At 28.2% G+C, this 16794-nt stretch overlaps 1 protein-coding gene across 1 annotated transcript in view; it reads right to left on the reverse strand.

Moving 5' to 3' along the window:
• The window catches only part of LOC148233859 (alkaline phosphatase-like), a 71472-nt gene that overhangs the window by 29457 nt on the left and 25221 nt on the right, over positions 1-16794 (reverse strand). The window contains exons 2-4 of the mRNA XM_088188799.1: positions 1171-1523; positions 590-671; positions 338-509 (exon numbers count right to left, since the gene is read on the reverse strand). Coding sequence (XP_088044925.1) covers positions 338-509; positions 590-671; positions 1171-1273 — 357 coding nt within the window. The 5' untranslated portion in view covers positions 1274-1523. The remainder of the gene's footprint in view (positions 1-337; positions 510-589; positions 672-1170; positions 1524-16794) is intronic.

The raw sequence follows: 16794 nt of genomic DNA on the forward strand, positions 1-16794 counted from the left end.
TGACACAAAAAGGATTTCTTTTGACCCCACTTGTGTGTGGTAATAAGTGTTGTTTTATACATGTAAATAGTTATGAATGATTTTTTTATTTAATAAAATTGAGAGTCTGTGGACGTACACCAAATAATATACATTGTATTTAGAATTATCATTTACGTATAATATATGTATTAAAATGAGAGGATAGAAGCATAGGTACAATATTAAAGTAAGTGTATTCTATTTAAACTCCTCCATTATTCACGCTCGTGCATTTCTAACACAGACGATCTGGGCCACGTTTATCGGTAATGGTTCTCTATAATCTTATCGCTATTGTCTGTAATAGAAACGTTACCTGCGACAAAGCTGCAGCTGGAAAGTGGTCCCATATCAGACCAGATGCTTCTGAACTCGGCGCAGCCTCCGACCCTCCCAGACCTCCAGATTTAGTCCTCTGAGCTCTGAGTTCTCTGGCTGCGGTCACGGTGGCCAAACTCATTCCGTCGCCGACAAACATAATTACGCTTCTGAATTATTCAAAGAGGAACAAATTAATTCCACGGCAAATTACTCCAATATAAACAAACAGCTTGCGTCGAACACTAACTTGGCTTTTGGTTTTTTTTCGCCGTAATACTGTAACCGCTTTGCTAATTCCTTCTCGGCTTGGTTATACCAATAGTCACGGTCTAGGAAAGCAATCATTAAAAATTACACAAAAAAATAGTGATGATGCAACATTTTTTATTATTCTCGCTAAAATACATACTAATAAAAGGTAATTTGATTTGCCGTTTCTCATTTCATACGTCGTAACGTTACATATGAATTTTACGGAAATTATATATACATATTTTATGAATACTGACATTGTAAGCTAATAATAAGTCATGCCGAAGATCTATTTTTACACATTTATAACAATGTATATTTTTTTTATTAAATTTGTCAATTGAAGTAAAATTTGTAATAAAATATATATACAAAATAATTTATGATTTAAAAATAAGAATAATTATATTGAGCAAACATTTAATGCTTATATGTTATTTGTGACTAAATAAAAGAAGTCTCATATTAAATGTCGCTTCACGTATTCGGTCACAATGTATCAATTAATTTGGCAAAATTGCAAAGTAATATAAGGCAATTTCGGAAGACGTAAAAGGAAAAATAATGTTTTCTTACCGAGAATCTGCGGTGTCATCGTCGGCGATGGAGACAACGGGATGGGAAGTGTCCATGGTAATACCAGAAGTAGAATAAATCCACTTCCTTTTATTCCTCCCATTGTTCACCGCTAATCTTCTGTCGTTTTCTTGAACAACCGAGCAACTTTAACCCGACTGCGCATCGTGTTTTTTATGTAAATATGCACACACATTAAAAAAAAATATTTTGCACAAAAACCAAAATGTACTACTCAATCCATTGTTTGTTTTCACAATACACGATGTTTATATAATAAAATTACAACCGTAGTTCGTTTTTGTTTACACAACATCGTGCTAATTAAACTCATTATGCGGTGTTTCGAAAGCCTGTAAAATAACTTTTTTTATATTAAATATGATATTTTTAATTAACACGTTAATTACTATGCTTAATAAACATGGAGCATCAAAACTGTGGCTGTTGTTTATAAAAACAAACAAACAACAACAAAGGCTTTAAATTCAATACAATTAAATGATGTTAATCTTATTATGGCTAAGATTTACAACGAAAAAAATGTTTATCAAGGTTTTATCTGCTTGCTTTGAATTTAATTTTTTTAATTTTAATTAACAACAGTGTTGTTTTTTTAAACACAGTATGTCAATATTTTTAAAACAAATACAGTGAAACCTCGGTTTACGAGCATCATTTGTTTCGGAAACATGCTCGTGTTTTAAAACACTCGTATATTAAAGCAAGTATCAATATAAGAAATGACAAAAACTTAAATTAATTTGTTTCAACGCCTAAAATATTCATTTAAGGGTTATTGATACAAAATACTGTTTCTATTGAAAGATATCATTCATTTATCATGGCAATTTTACACTCGTAAATCAAGTTACTGACAATCTGAGGTTCTACTCTACATGAGTTTATAAATTTATCTTTTATAAAAAAATCATAAATTAAACCACAAGATATTTTAAGTTTAGACATTTTATGTCTTAATGCTTTTGTAACTGATATATCAAATTAAAAGTTTTATAATCGCTGCATTTTTTACCGAAACTGTATTGTAAATATGTTAAAATATTGGGGGAAATTTACATATGGCCATGTAGTTAAATTTTAATAAAAAAACTACTGTTTTGATAAAACATCTTTTGCGTTAAATCTATAATATAAACTTACCAAGGGTTGAACCACTGATATACAACAAAAATATAATAATAAAATTAGCATAACAGAAATAATACAAATTATTTATTTACCAGTTTGATATTTTATTTCTCTTAAATTATTCATATAGAAGTCAAAGTTTTCGGTTTCAATATAAGTGAAAATATATAGAATTTTAATGTGTCAATAAAGGCAAATATTATCGTAATAAAGATGTCGTTTTAGCGTGAGTATACTAACAATGGGTTTTGTGTATTTGAATAAGTAGACAAAGCTATGTAAGTCCTAAAAAATACTTTTAAAACACTTTTTGAATAATATAATAAAAATAATGTATTTTTAGTAGAGAAGACCGAAACAGAAAGGTCTCATGGGGACAAACAAATAATTTAAAGCTTAAAGCCAACGTCTAACATGCGGAAAATAAATATTAGATTCAGAATTACGTTTAAAAACGAAAAGAAGTAACTTTGAAGGGCGTTCTCTGAACTGTGTAAGAATAATCCGACAAAAAAATATATCGTAAACATATCAATGAACAAAGGCCAGGAAACGATATTGACAAATTTCGGGGAAGAGCGAAAGCAGTATTATGTATATATTTTGATAGTAACTGTTTATCTCAGATGATTATCAGGATTACAAAAAAATAAGATTTAAGCTTCCTGGTTATTATTTTATGTGCTAAAAATAAATAATCACTGTGGACTGCATATGATATGTATTAATATTAATTTGTGAATTTAATTCAGAAGATTTAATTTAAGAAAAATGTTTTAGTTAAGCTTTTAGTAAATAGCAATTTGGCTTAAGGTTAGGTAGATTTATTATAGAGCAGGTATTCTTCATTAAAAATTTTAATATGTAGAAATTTTTCAAGCAAATGATCACTCTAATTGAGGTAAATCTAAATATTTAATAGTTCTATTAACAAATGCGTATACAGTAAGCAAAATATGATTCCAAAGATAATTTTCAGAGCCATTACAAAACATCAAAGAATCACTTTATTTTCCGTATTATTTATTATGTATTGTAAAATTTTTTTTATAACATGACACGTTTCAGTCAAATACGTTACAAAATAATATACATAATAAACAACTACTTATTAAATAGTAAGACTTCAGACTGAAACAAAGTTTGTAAATCAGCGATATCTATTTTATAAATTATAAACTATTATTATAGCCTTAAATCGATCTTAGTTTTAACCATTTATTTTGATGCGATACTGCATTGTCGATGTGAAAACGGTTTTAATGTTTATTTTTGTCTAATATAAAAAAGGTTAATGGATTGCAATTAGCAACACAATATCTAAAACGCTAACCGATAAGCCTGAAACACTATTGGGTGTAAGCTTTGAAAGAGAAGCGGCAAAGGGGATTTTCAGACCTTGGCAAGTCCTTGACCTCAAAGAAAAGTCGCAATATTCCACAGAATAGGTCATTGCCACGTACGGTGATACAATCTTAATGATAAAGCACAGGATCTATGTAATCAATAAGTATCAGGCTGTGTTTATCGTACCCGTTACTACAAATATAATATAACATAACTACAAAAGTTAAAATTGGCGCTTATACCCTATGGAATTTCTACCCTTCAATTACACAAAGGGTTTATTTTACGACAGAGATGGAGTTTTTCATATTACATGAAAAAATAAAGAAATGTTATAACATCTATATTGTGGACGCTGTAATTTGTCAACGTTTGAGTTAAACGAAAATCTCGCTTAATGTCCTCCGTTTTTAAATGGACCAAATACGCTTTTTGTCTCTGTACGTATATGAACATTTTTCAGACTATATTTATTAAGCAACTGGCAGGGATTTGGAAGACAATAAATAAACGAGATTAATCTCAAAGCTAAACTCGTATCTTCGAGTTTCGCGCGATTCTTTAAAAACAAGAGGAAAAAACTGACGTATAAATCGCGAAAGTTTTTGTTATAAAATTTGATAAAAGTGCTATGCGTAAGTTTGTTATTAAAATAATGAAAAATAAATATCTCATGCGCCAGAAATAATAAACAAATTACTGTTTAATTTGTTAAGCTATTTTTGTGGACTTTAAATATGTGTGGGATATGTTAAATATATAAATAAATATATTAAAAATGGAAAATATTATTTATTCATAATATGTATTTTATTATATTATATTTAAGTGGTAATAGAACATATTTTCCCTATTAAATTATTTATATCATTATATTAAGCAATAAAATTCTGTAAAATAAACCAGCTTTAAAGAATATTATGGTTACTAAAAGGGACTGACAAATAATTGCCAAATTAATAATACATACTTTTATGTATTAATTTAAATCAAAATTAAGTTAAATTTTCATTAAACATATGTAATTTATTAGGCTTTTTATTGATATATTTTTTTTGCCTACCAGAGGTTTATTATTAATTCATGTGCATATTTTAAAATATACTTCACAGCTATTATATTAATTAACAGTGTTTACTTTTAATTTTAAGCATCCGTTTTACACGTTTGTGTGAAACTTTAAATGCTTTGTATAAAATTTATAGCTTTAATATGGTACATATGGGCACGTTATTATTTTTTGCTATAAAACTCAGTCTAATATCTTAAAACTCATGTTTGGATTATTAGATTTTAATTTTTTGACTTAATATCACATACTTTAGGCAAAACTAAGTTTAACGTTTCACCCTAAATGTTTAAAATGGCAACTTTAACTAAATTCCTAACGAACCATGATGAAAATTTATACAACAGCCTTGGTCTTTCGTGAGCTATATCTGAAGACGGTTTATACTTTGTTTGCTATTTTTAATAATGGACTATCTTCCATTCTAGGGCTCATACATAGTACGAAAATATTTAATATCAGTGCTTTGTTTCCATATAGCGCTGAAATGAAATATTTTCGTACTTAATTAATGTCCAGTGTATAGACATGTTGGATAAGATAGATATTGGTGATCTTATTCTAAGTACAACATTATTTCTTTGTGTTTGAAAAATTAATTAAGATATTTCAATAGCTAGAAAGAGGTTGCTTTCCTAAATTGAGGGATTAGTCAGTATATAACGTGTATGCGCGTTCTTGCGTGCCACATATCGTCGTCGTTCAACGACAAGGAAAGTTACAGTTTTTATATAGCCTAAAGTAAAATTCAATGGGAAAGTTAAATATTGTGATTGGCTTTGTTTTAATAACAAAAAAAGTACTATGAAATTATCTTTTCTTAAAAACTAATATATAATTCATAAATAAAGCAATAATACAAATCAAAATTATTTATTTAAGGTAAAATTATTGAAATACTAAAAAAATATTTACTGGATCTTGTCGTTTAAAATATGATATGACCTTTAATTGTATAATAATATGACCTTTTTATAAGTTTCTGTTTGCTTTTTATAATCACTACAAACAAAGTTACAAAAGTTAAAAAAGTGAGACAGTTATTTTAAAACATTTTGCAGTAATGCTCTTAATGATAACCTTTAGACGTTTTTGAGAGTACTTGTTAATTAATTGCGATTTGATTCCAAAATAGTGTCAACCAATTTATACTTAACATTTTTAATACTCTTTTTCGAGTTACTGAAGCCACCACCTTAAAACATATTTGCTCATTCTAGAGTACCACAGAGATCAAACCTAGGTCCTCTGCTCTTTCTGTTTTTTATTGCCAATATATAATATATGCGAAAATTATGAACTTGGAATATTTACTATATGACGCTGACTAAAAAATGTTTAAGAATATTCATTCTTTTTATAGAAAGTCGCATGTCATTCGACAGCATCACATTGTCCAGCGGATTTTTTTGACAGCATAGCCAGAGGTGTTTTTATCAGAAATACCCCTGTCAATTACTTAGGAGTAGGGATTCCAATCCCGGGCCAAAATTTTGATCCTGGGATTTCGGTATTGCAATTAGTCGATCCCGGGATCCCGGGACCAGTCCTCGGATAATTTTCATGTTATTTTATCGATAAAAATAATTAAAAATGAATAATACAATATATTATTACATCTGTTTTTTATAACGTATAATGTATGAAGTACGTATAATTTTAGTCTTGGGCTTAAAATAGAAAATAATATAATAAAAATAAAAAAGGGAAGGTCTTATATATTTATTTGAGAAGATAAAAAATAAACTTTTGACAATGTATGTACATATGTACATTCATAGACAAAATTAATGGAAAACATTATTTTTAATAAAACTCACGAAGTAACATCAAAGCATCAAGCGTTTCATCATTTAGCTTCGATCTGATTTTGGTTCCTAAGCAGCCTGCTGCTGAAAAAGCACGTTCAGACTCACAGCCTCAAAGATTCACAGATGACACGTGCAACTCGCGTAAGTTTGTACACGAAATATAACGATTTTGTCAATAATAATTCGATTGTACTTGATAAATCAATTAATCCGAAAAATTCGGAATTATGTTTTATAATCCCGGGACTCATCGGGTATTGAAAATCGTTTGGGATCCCGGGATCCCGGGATTGGAATCCCTACTTAGGGATAACATTCAAGCACATCGCAAATGTTTGCAATAAGGTATCGATGATTTTCGGCTTCGATATGCGGAGCGCGTGTCACTTCAATAATTGATTGGTGATTCGCTGTTCTAGTTCGTAACATCCTCGAATATAGCTTTATTTTCTAATATTCAATTAAAATAATTACTCTTTGTTGATGGAGAGAATTCAAAGAGAGTTTATAAAATATATTTTCAAGTACGGGTCGTAATTGAATTTGTATCCAACTGCCTTTTTTCTAGGAGCTTTGAGCTATAATTCATTGCATTTTTCTCGTAGCATATATTCAATTAAGCACTTTTTAAAAATGCTAAGGGGCGGCGTCGACAATCCGTCAATGCTCGGTGACTTTCGGCTGCAAGATTTAAAGTTTCTCTAGGGTGTCGCGATCGCGTCCCTTATTCTTACTTGTTGTGATTAAGCCAATGCTGCTATTAAACAGGCTATACGGATTATCAAACACAAATATGTTTTTGGCGATAGCTATATGCAACTGGAAAAATATATCAGGGATCGTGTTCATCTTTTTTATGTGCACGAGAACTGTTTATTATTGTGACGCATGACGCATGGAAAAAAATGTCAAGTCATAGTCAGATGTATAATTTAAATAAAATATTTGACTGATTTTGTATTATTTATAAACCAATATTTGTTGCGGATCGCTTTAAGTACTGCCTCAGATTTTCCAGGAACAATGAATAGCAAATAAATTTCTACACTTATACACAAACGCGTATTTTTTCGACGAATCTTATATTTTTCTATATAACGTATGCGAAAGGTAAAAAGTGAAATATGGACAAACATGTTATATACACCTATAACTTATACGTGGAGGTGAATTTTAGAATCGCACATCGTACGTTGTTACGTAACTCGAGCGGCGAAATTGTCGAGTGCGCGCGTTTGGCAATTTATCGTGAACGTTTCGCATATATCACGATACAAATTACCTTTAATAAATAAAATGGAAAGGAATAATAATAAAAAAAACAATTTTTATTCGCCCATAAAAATTGCGACCGTATATTATAAAAGTGTCGGTACTTTCTCTCCCGTTGATAAAATTAAACTTGAATGCCAAAGCGATTGTTTGGACGCGTTCCAAAAAAGTGAACGCGAGAATCTTTTCTGCGGAAAGATATCTAACCGTTATACGTTTTAATACGTGTTTTTTTTAATCTCTGGTGAAAGTCAAGCTTTTAATGAAAATTATTCTTTGACGATTATTAAAATATTATTCAAAATTCAATAAAATTTTAGCTATAAAAATAATATACTTTTTCTCAAATTCTCTTAGATATTTATTTACCGAATCGGTTTGAGAATGAAATAATGCTGCTATGTAGCTAACTGTAACTGGATTTTGATTAATTTTTAAATAAATAGACTACATGGTAAATTCTAGAAATCATGAACTGCTCAATTAAAATCGACGAATTTTTGTGGAGAAATGCAACAAATAAAATATATATATATATTTGAGTTCTTTAGAATATTAATATTAGATCAGAAATTTTGCATACAAAATATACTTATTTAGACTTTTATTATACGCTTATAATATCATTTTTATTATAGTTAATTACTGATACCTTTCGAAACTTTTACTGAAACATGTATTAGATTCGATGTGAATTGTATCTAAAAATCTAATCAAATATATTTATATATTATCGGTGAAGCTTTTCTAACAAAAATCTTTAAAATAATATAAGTTTTAACATGCAGCAAATTAGAAAAACATGAGAGCAATATTCCCAGGAGCAAATGTCCGTTTACCATTTTCACTAGTACAGGTATAATTTAATTTACTTTGATTCACAATTTCACTTATCAGTAGCAGTAAAACTGTATTTACTGTATTTGTTCACAAAGAGATAATTTAGTAAGTGTATTTCCACATAATTAGAGATTCACAGAAATATGAGGTCACATGATTTTTAAGTAAAACTTGGAATTAATTAAACCACACCCAAATTAAAGTTAAAACACTAAGGTTAGCTTAAGAACTTTAATTAGGTCAGGTTGGGTTTAGTTCATTCGTTTTAGTTGTATTAAGATTTAAAAATAATATTAACTTTTATTATTATTAAAAAGTATCATAAAAATTTTAGAGCAGCATCAGTTAAATTTTATATTTTCGCTAGTTTAAATCCAATATTTACCAGTAAAAATATGTTTGAATATGATTCAACTGAAAAGCCAGTGAAAATATATCTTCATTAGTAATACACAAAAATTTTAAGTTAAATTTTTATAGGTAGTATAAATTAACATTTATTCACAAAATATCAAAGTATTAAATGAACCCAAAATAAAGAACTATTTTTTAAAAGTCACATAAAACACTCGTTATTCGTACATTAATAACGTATTATTTGACTATTGTTAATACTATCATACATTATACAACAATGCCAATGTATAGGTACAAGAATAAAATATATATTTTTTATATTACATTATTTATATTATGTATTTTTATATTGAATAATAATAAGCTTTAAAATAAAGTTTTAACGTAAATAAATACTCGTTAGCTCAAGGTGATTTTCAAATATTTTTTTTAAGGCAAGTCTAATTATATTATAAGCCCTGAAATATTATACCAAGGTACGCTCAAATTATATAGCTATTTGTATTCTACGCTCCCTTTGTGTTAGTTTTAATATACATCATCTAAAGACAAAACCTTTGGCCGTCCACGGGGATTATCTACGGTCGACACAATACAATCGATTCTGGATTCCAAGTCTCCAGAAATCCACGTTTTGTGAGTTTCGCCCTCAAAATACTAGTTCGGAGCGGGATTCCCTTCTTTGTCTTGTTTCCAGCATGGTCCAGAGCCCCCGGGGACCTTCCTGGAGTAATTGCCGTAGAATTTATACCGCACTCGTATAATTTATAGACTTTAATAACGCTAATGTATTATTGTTTGCCCTGCCCCATCACCGACAGTTAAGACACTTAAAGCTCGCGCACAGAATAATATTTAGATTGGTTTCGTGCGTTAAGTACGTATTAAGCCGACTTTGATATATGTCTTTATTTATTCAAGTTTGTAATATATGTATACGGCTCCTTTTTGGCGGAAAAATAACATTTTTCGTGCTTAAAGCTAGTGATTTTTTAGAGCATTGTTGTAATAACGTGTATTATCAAGTTCATGTGACAGTTAAAAAGTGTTAAGCTTTAAATTTAATTTAAATATATTACTAACCACTAAAAATTATTAAGTTGGAGTGAAAATTTTAAATTTTAACCAAATGTAATACTTTTGGTTATTATGTAATGAAATCATCGGCTAATTGTATGCTGGATAGTTTTATCCCTTATATCGCAATCGCGCCTATTTACAAACCAGTGGTTGAGTACCTTATTATATATTATTTATAAATAGAAAATACATCCGAAAATCTGATATCTTATACTTAATAAACTAGAGGTTTTCAAGAGAATCTCTTCTACTCCTCTATAAGGATAATTTTAATTGGTATCGACTCCCACAACTCGCTTCATCTCATTTTACACTGTCAGATGTCTTTTTGTAACATGAGAAAGATAGCATTAACTGGAATTGAAATTTCGAAATACTTATGAATAAATATTTTGTTGGCTTCGACCTTTACGAATGAAACTTTTTAACTGTTTGCAATACTATTGATAAAAATGTGTAATGTTTGAGAATATTATATTATTATATATATATAAAAATAATAATTTTGTACATATTTCGATATTCTACAAATAAATGTATAATTTATAAAAAATATCGGTGCTTAATTATATTATATTACTAAAATTTGCTAACGTTTTATTTTACTTAATTACCATAAAAAATATTATCGCAGCTTATCGCAATTATGTTAATGATTTCAGCCATTAAATTTGAGAGCTTTCCGAAGATATACAAAAATAAACGAATCCACCCACAGACTTTTTTTATCCACTTGTACTTAACAATGTTTATTCTTGGAATTATTATATTTCCTTCCACCGAGTCACGTCCGTTGACTTCCCTCACAAGTTCGGCGTGGAATACAAAAAAAGCACCAAAAGCAAGAAGCTTCCAAAGTTTGGAACGTGCACGGTACTTTTTTTTTGTTATAAAAAATTAATGCTCGCACAGCGGATTTCCATCACAAGGCGAAAATGGGTAAATTGGATTTGATAAAAACGTACGCAGTATGAAGGATATTTGAAAACGCATTAGGGAGGCGAGATTTTCTCAACAAATTCTCATATCCATTTGCGAATGATGCAAAAAAGGCATACAAAAGAGCGTCTATGGGTGTTATTCAAATGTAACTTCTTGGATAAACACACATTTTTTAAGATGGGGAAAGAAAAAAATCATACGACGCACGTGCAGAATATAAAACTCGAAGCTCTATACAATTCCTTATTATTTTTTATTGTAAGAAACTAGTGACTTTGTGGTATTAAACTTCCTATTTAAACAGAATATTCAGCTTCATTTTTATGACTTTCTAATTCCGCAAAATTATAAATTTTCCCATATGATCTGCCATTTCAAGCAAAAAATAATTGCTATAAGGTTAGCTATTGGCTTGAATAACCACGTGATTATTATAGCAAATGTAAAATTTAAACAAACTGGGCCATGATTGATAAATTATATTTTGTTGAAGATCCGAAGCGTATCAAGATAAACGGATTTATCTTCAAGCAGCTTGTCCAACTACTTTGGTCTTTATTTAGATGAAAACCATTAATCACAAAGATTTTGGGAAATCTCTGATATTGAAAATAAATTAATAATATTCATATATAATATCTAATATTTAATCGCAGTTTCTAGACTTAAGTCTCTCACCTGCTTGACTAGGATTGGTGTCTGTGTGTGTTAACACGCATCGCCTTTTTATTATTATTTTATTTGTTTGAGTTAAAGAAATATTAGCTGGAATTAATCAAACAAATCAGCTATTAAGCCATTTGCATGATTTCGTATTCTTTCGCGGTGTCTATTATTAAACTTTTCAAAATAATTCTTAAGAGTGTATATTTTTAGATCCTGGTGCAACATCGAATTGCGACCATACCAAGGAGCGTTTGCTGCGATTCTCTATGAAATATTCTGCTGGGCTTGTAATTTTTGAGGGTATTTGCGAGTATTTATAATATGTTCCCACACAGGGGATGCATAAGACATTGCGGGTCTGATTATTGTTTTATAAATTAGCAGTTTATTTTTATACTTAATTTACTTTTGCGGCAAAGAAGGGGGTAAAGCTTAGCTCTTGTGTATTTAACTCGATGAATTAGAGTGTCTATGTGTGGTTTCCACGAAAGTTTAGAGTCTAAGATAAGACCTAAGTATTTGGCCTTATTATGCCATTCTATCGGTTTATTATACTAAATTTTCTATAGCAAAGGCTTTTTTTCTTCTAAGAGAGAACATTACTGCGACGCTTTTTAGTGGATTTGCAGTGACCAGTCATTTGTCGAACCATTTTTCAATATTTTTAATTTTATTTTGAAGTTTAATTACCGCTCGATTAAGATTTTTATAGGAATAATATTCATAAATTTGTCACAATAGTAAGAAAAAAAACAATAAATGCTATTATTACAAACACAAAAAATATAAAACTTGCTTGAGTGACCATTGAGTTCAATTGCGTGATTTCGGCTTTTATTTGTAGTTAATTTTTTTTTTTTAATAATTTATTTCAATTTTTTTGACAAACTGTGGAACACAGATAAATAAAGCTCGAAGGTTAGAGTGGGCACAAAAACACCGAGATTAAACATCTGAAGATTGGATGTCAGTCATTTGGTTCGGTGAATCCAACTTCAAGGTAATTTTAAACTATAATTGGGTAATGTAAAAAACATATTAAATACGTAATTTATTCAAAAATTTTTAAAGCAACACTATTTTAAAATAATTATGAATTTTTATGTTTTTAGGACCCCTTGTGTAGTATACGTACGTCTAAGAGTCGGAGAAGAATATATAGCTGATTGCTTAGTACCCAAAGTCAAATATTATGGCGGAAGCATTATGACCCTATACCATAAATAGTGACTTTATTTATATTTTATTGTTGAAATTCATGTAAAGAAATTTTTAATAAAAAATATTTTCAAGCATAGACCACGCTACCATTCAATTTCAACAAGAAAACGCTTCGTGCCATGCATACATCGCTAAAAAGCAGGCGTTAATTTTCGTCAAAGGGTTTGACGCTTTTAGAATTGCCTACATAGTCACCAGACGCAAAATTATAAGAAAACTTTATTTAAAAAAATTGCGAATCCAAAAAAATAAATGCTTTAAATAGCCTTAATCATTTTTTTTATTAACATTTACAATTTTTTTAAGATATGATACATATTTATTGGGGTGTCAATAAATGCAAATAAACTTTAAAAAATGTTTTAAAAGGTATGATTATCTAAAAAAATATTGCTTTAGAAATTTTTGAACTTGACTTATGAACCAACACTTGATCATCCTGGGCAGTTATTTTTTTATTTCTTCCATTTCTTGGCTTTGATTTGTAAGAACCACATTCGTTGAACCGTTTCAAAGCATTTTGAATAACGTTTAGTTAACAATTGATATGTGCATTCATTTCCGATTTAAATTTTGCTAAGAGATTTTATATATCATATTTTAGGTTTATCGAAACAATATATATAAAATACATATGTATATATGTATATACATTATTTAAATCTCAGGATTTGTCACGATTAGAACTTACTGGTTGATATTTCAGCTGCCCGACGACTGAAGCATCACAGCCGAAATATAGAACAGTAGATTCTAATCGCTATGAATCCCGAGATTTAAATAATATATACATAAATACATACGTATATGTGTATATTGTTTTATTTTTTCGATAAACTTAAAATATGATATATAAATTATTTTAGAAAAATACGAATATTATTCATATTATATTATTTGAGAAATGCGTGAATATTAAAAGAAAAACACATTCGTCATGCAGCGGTTTTCAGGTGAAATATATCTTTTCTGATACATTATTTACGAGAAGATCTTATATTGGACAATGGCCAAGACTGTACAAAAGCATAGGCGCAAGATTTATACATTAAAATTTTATATACACATTTTTTCGACAAAAGGTCACAAAGAAAAACGTGACACAGTCCCGTGACAATTTTTTGGGTCGTTTCTATTATGCATCACTCGCGCAATAATACGTCAATTTGCGACCGCGATTTTAACCCGAATTTTGACCTCAATATGCATACATAACTATAGTAGGTCGGTATAATACTATTATATATCGTTTTGTCGTCACTAATGCAATATTGGACAATAAAACCCGTAATATACGACCTATTGACCGACACACAATCGCTTTTTCAATTTTACGCTACAATATAAACGTAACGTATAATACTTTAATGTTTTATAATATACTGTATTAAATTTAATTGCGGTTACTGTATTGTTTCAGTAATTTGAAAATCATTCAAAGCTTAATTACCTTCAAGCAAAAGGAAGTCGTAAAGCTTGTTAATGGAAAACATTCTTGCTAAAATAAACTACATTGTTACAATCATACATGTATTTTATTTTATTAGGCATGTAATTTATTTAAAATTACAATTAAAAAAATCTTATTAAAAAAATAAATGATTTTTAAGCTCTTAAGTTAAAACTGTACATGGAAAAAAAAACATAGTTTGTAAAATTTTAAGCTGAATTTCGTTTATTTGATTGGGGTGCTTGTGGTGTAATACATTAAATATACACCAGTTACGTAGATGTTCTGCTTTTATTGTTTTTTGAAAAAAAATGGAAATCATCTATCAAATCGTTTCTTACTTAAAATGTGTTTGTCAATGGCACTTTAAAAATAGTGTTGTAAAAAACTTACTGTGGTTTTTATATAAATAGCCTGCAAATATATTTGATAAAAATCTGTGTGAGAGAACCTTAATAGTAATTATAAGTAGCTTCAAATCAATAGATATAAATAGTCCATAGACTCATTTTAATTTATCTGATATTGTTATTCTTTTTCTAAATCAGAAAATAGTCCAAGTGAGTATTTTTTAGTATTCTGAATTTATAAATTAATGTTTATTAAGAACTATTGCTCATAAATAGAAAAACTATTTACTTTTGATTATTTTAACTATTTAATTTAAAAGTGACTTTTGATATCAATTTTAAGATTAACTATTGGTCAATCATTTGTTACTCTTTCTTCATGAATTAATAAAACCACATAAAAATTATATTAAATTCAAGATATTTATAAAAAAATAACTTGTTATAAATTTTTTTTATATGAACATATCTCTTTAGAGATTTTTTGTAAAACAAAATAAGTGTTTGAATTGCTATTAATTCTCAAATCACTACTTTCAATAAAAGTTTGCATTGTAATAATGATCTGAAAAGTATTACAAATAATAGCTATTATCTTAGTTGAGTCCCCTAAACATATACATATAATACGTTTAGGTGATCACTGTTATGATCAATAGACCTGAATGGGCAAAAGTTTAGTTTAAAATCCTTAAAATACTCGCTCTAGTAATTTTTATATATATAATGTAAATAACACTAAAAATTTATTCAATTTTTTTAATAAATAAATTAGGCAAAATATCGTAAATTATTGTAATGACTCGCTTGAGTTGTTGTGAAAACTATTTTAGGAAAATATAGTAATGGCATAATATTAACTGTTTTTTTTCACTTTTTAAAAACAAATCGCATATATACATATACTTGTAATTGAATGCATTAACTTATATAGTAAGGATTATTTTCTGAAGCTAAGCACTGAAAAATAAAATGTCACTAATGTATTAAATTTTTCTTCACATTGTATTTCTGAGAAAATTAATCACTCTGCATTATTATTTCTTGGAAAACTATATACATATATATTGAAAATTTAATGATCTGATAGGGAGTGATTAATCGGCTTTTAATATGTTTTACACGAAAACTAGTTTGCTAAAATACTGCGCCTTAATATAAGAGGATTTTGGTAATTTAGCAAAGTATTTTTATTAGAAACTTTTTATTGACAAAAATTATACTTATGCACATATTTGATTTTTTTAAATTAGGTTGAAGAATTTGAAACAGTGAACTTGTATTTAATAATGAGTAACTATTTGCAATGTTCTTTAGCAATTAGTGGAAATTATTTGGTTACTACCAAATATTTTTTAATTATTGGATATTCTGCACCATATCTGATTTTAAATTTTTTTTTTGTATTAATTTGATAAATAATCATTTAGTGTTTTTTTTTCACAAATTTGCTACTCTGTGAGAAAAAAATCTGCATTTTGAGAAATCAATGATTATAACAATAATCAAGTTTATCTCTAAAACAACTTTAATACACTAGGTAGTTGGATTTAAATTTTATTCAACGTATTGTTTTTAGTTTTCTACAATATATTATATGCTTTATTACCTTTGGTAATCTTTTCAATAATTCAGAAAAAAACATATCGATCAACGTGATATATATTTTATATTTTATTATGAATGATACAAAGTCCATATTTTAAATTTATTTTCTAGAAATTTCCTGGTTTCAGGTTTTTGTTTTAAAATCGCAAAGTAAAATATTTCTCATTAATGATAAGGGGAGATTTAATTTGGTATAAATTTGCATGAAATCAAAATATATGCCTTAAATAAATTTATTATAAAATTGTTTTCAAAATAATTATTTTCAAATTAGTATTTGTAAAAGCACTTAAAATTTTTTTATGTAAAAAAGACGTAGCATCAGTTTTTTAGGATATCTAGAGAAATAATAAGTTAAGAAATTCAGAATAAAAAAAAACATTTTTTGTCAAATTGTATTGTATATTATAAGATTGATAAACCAATAATATATCCAATTTACTGTTTTATTAGAAGTTT

Source organism: Plectrocnemia conspersa, unplaced genomic scaffold (assembly GCF_051122295.1).
Source record: "Plectrocnemia conspersa isolate PC_06_02 unplaced genomic scaffold, ASM5112229v1 ptg000007l, whole genome shotgun sequence".
Taxonomy (NCBI): Eukaryota; Metazoa; Arthropoda; class Insecta; order Trichoptera; family Polycentropodidae; genus Plectrocnemia; species Plectrocnemia conspersa.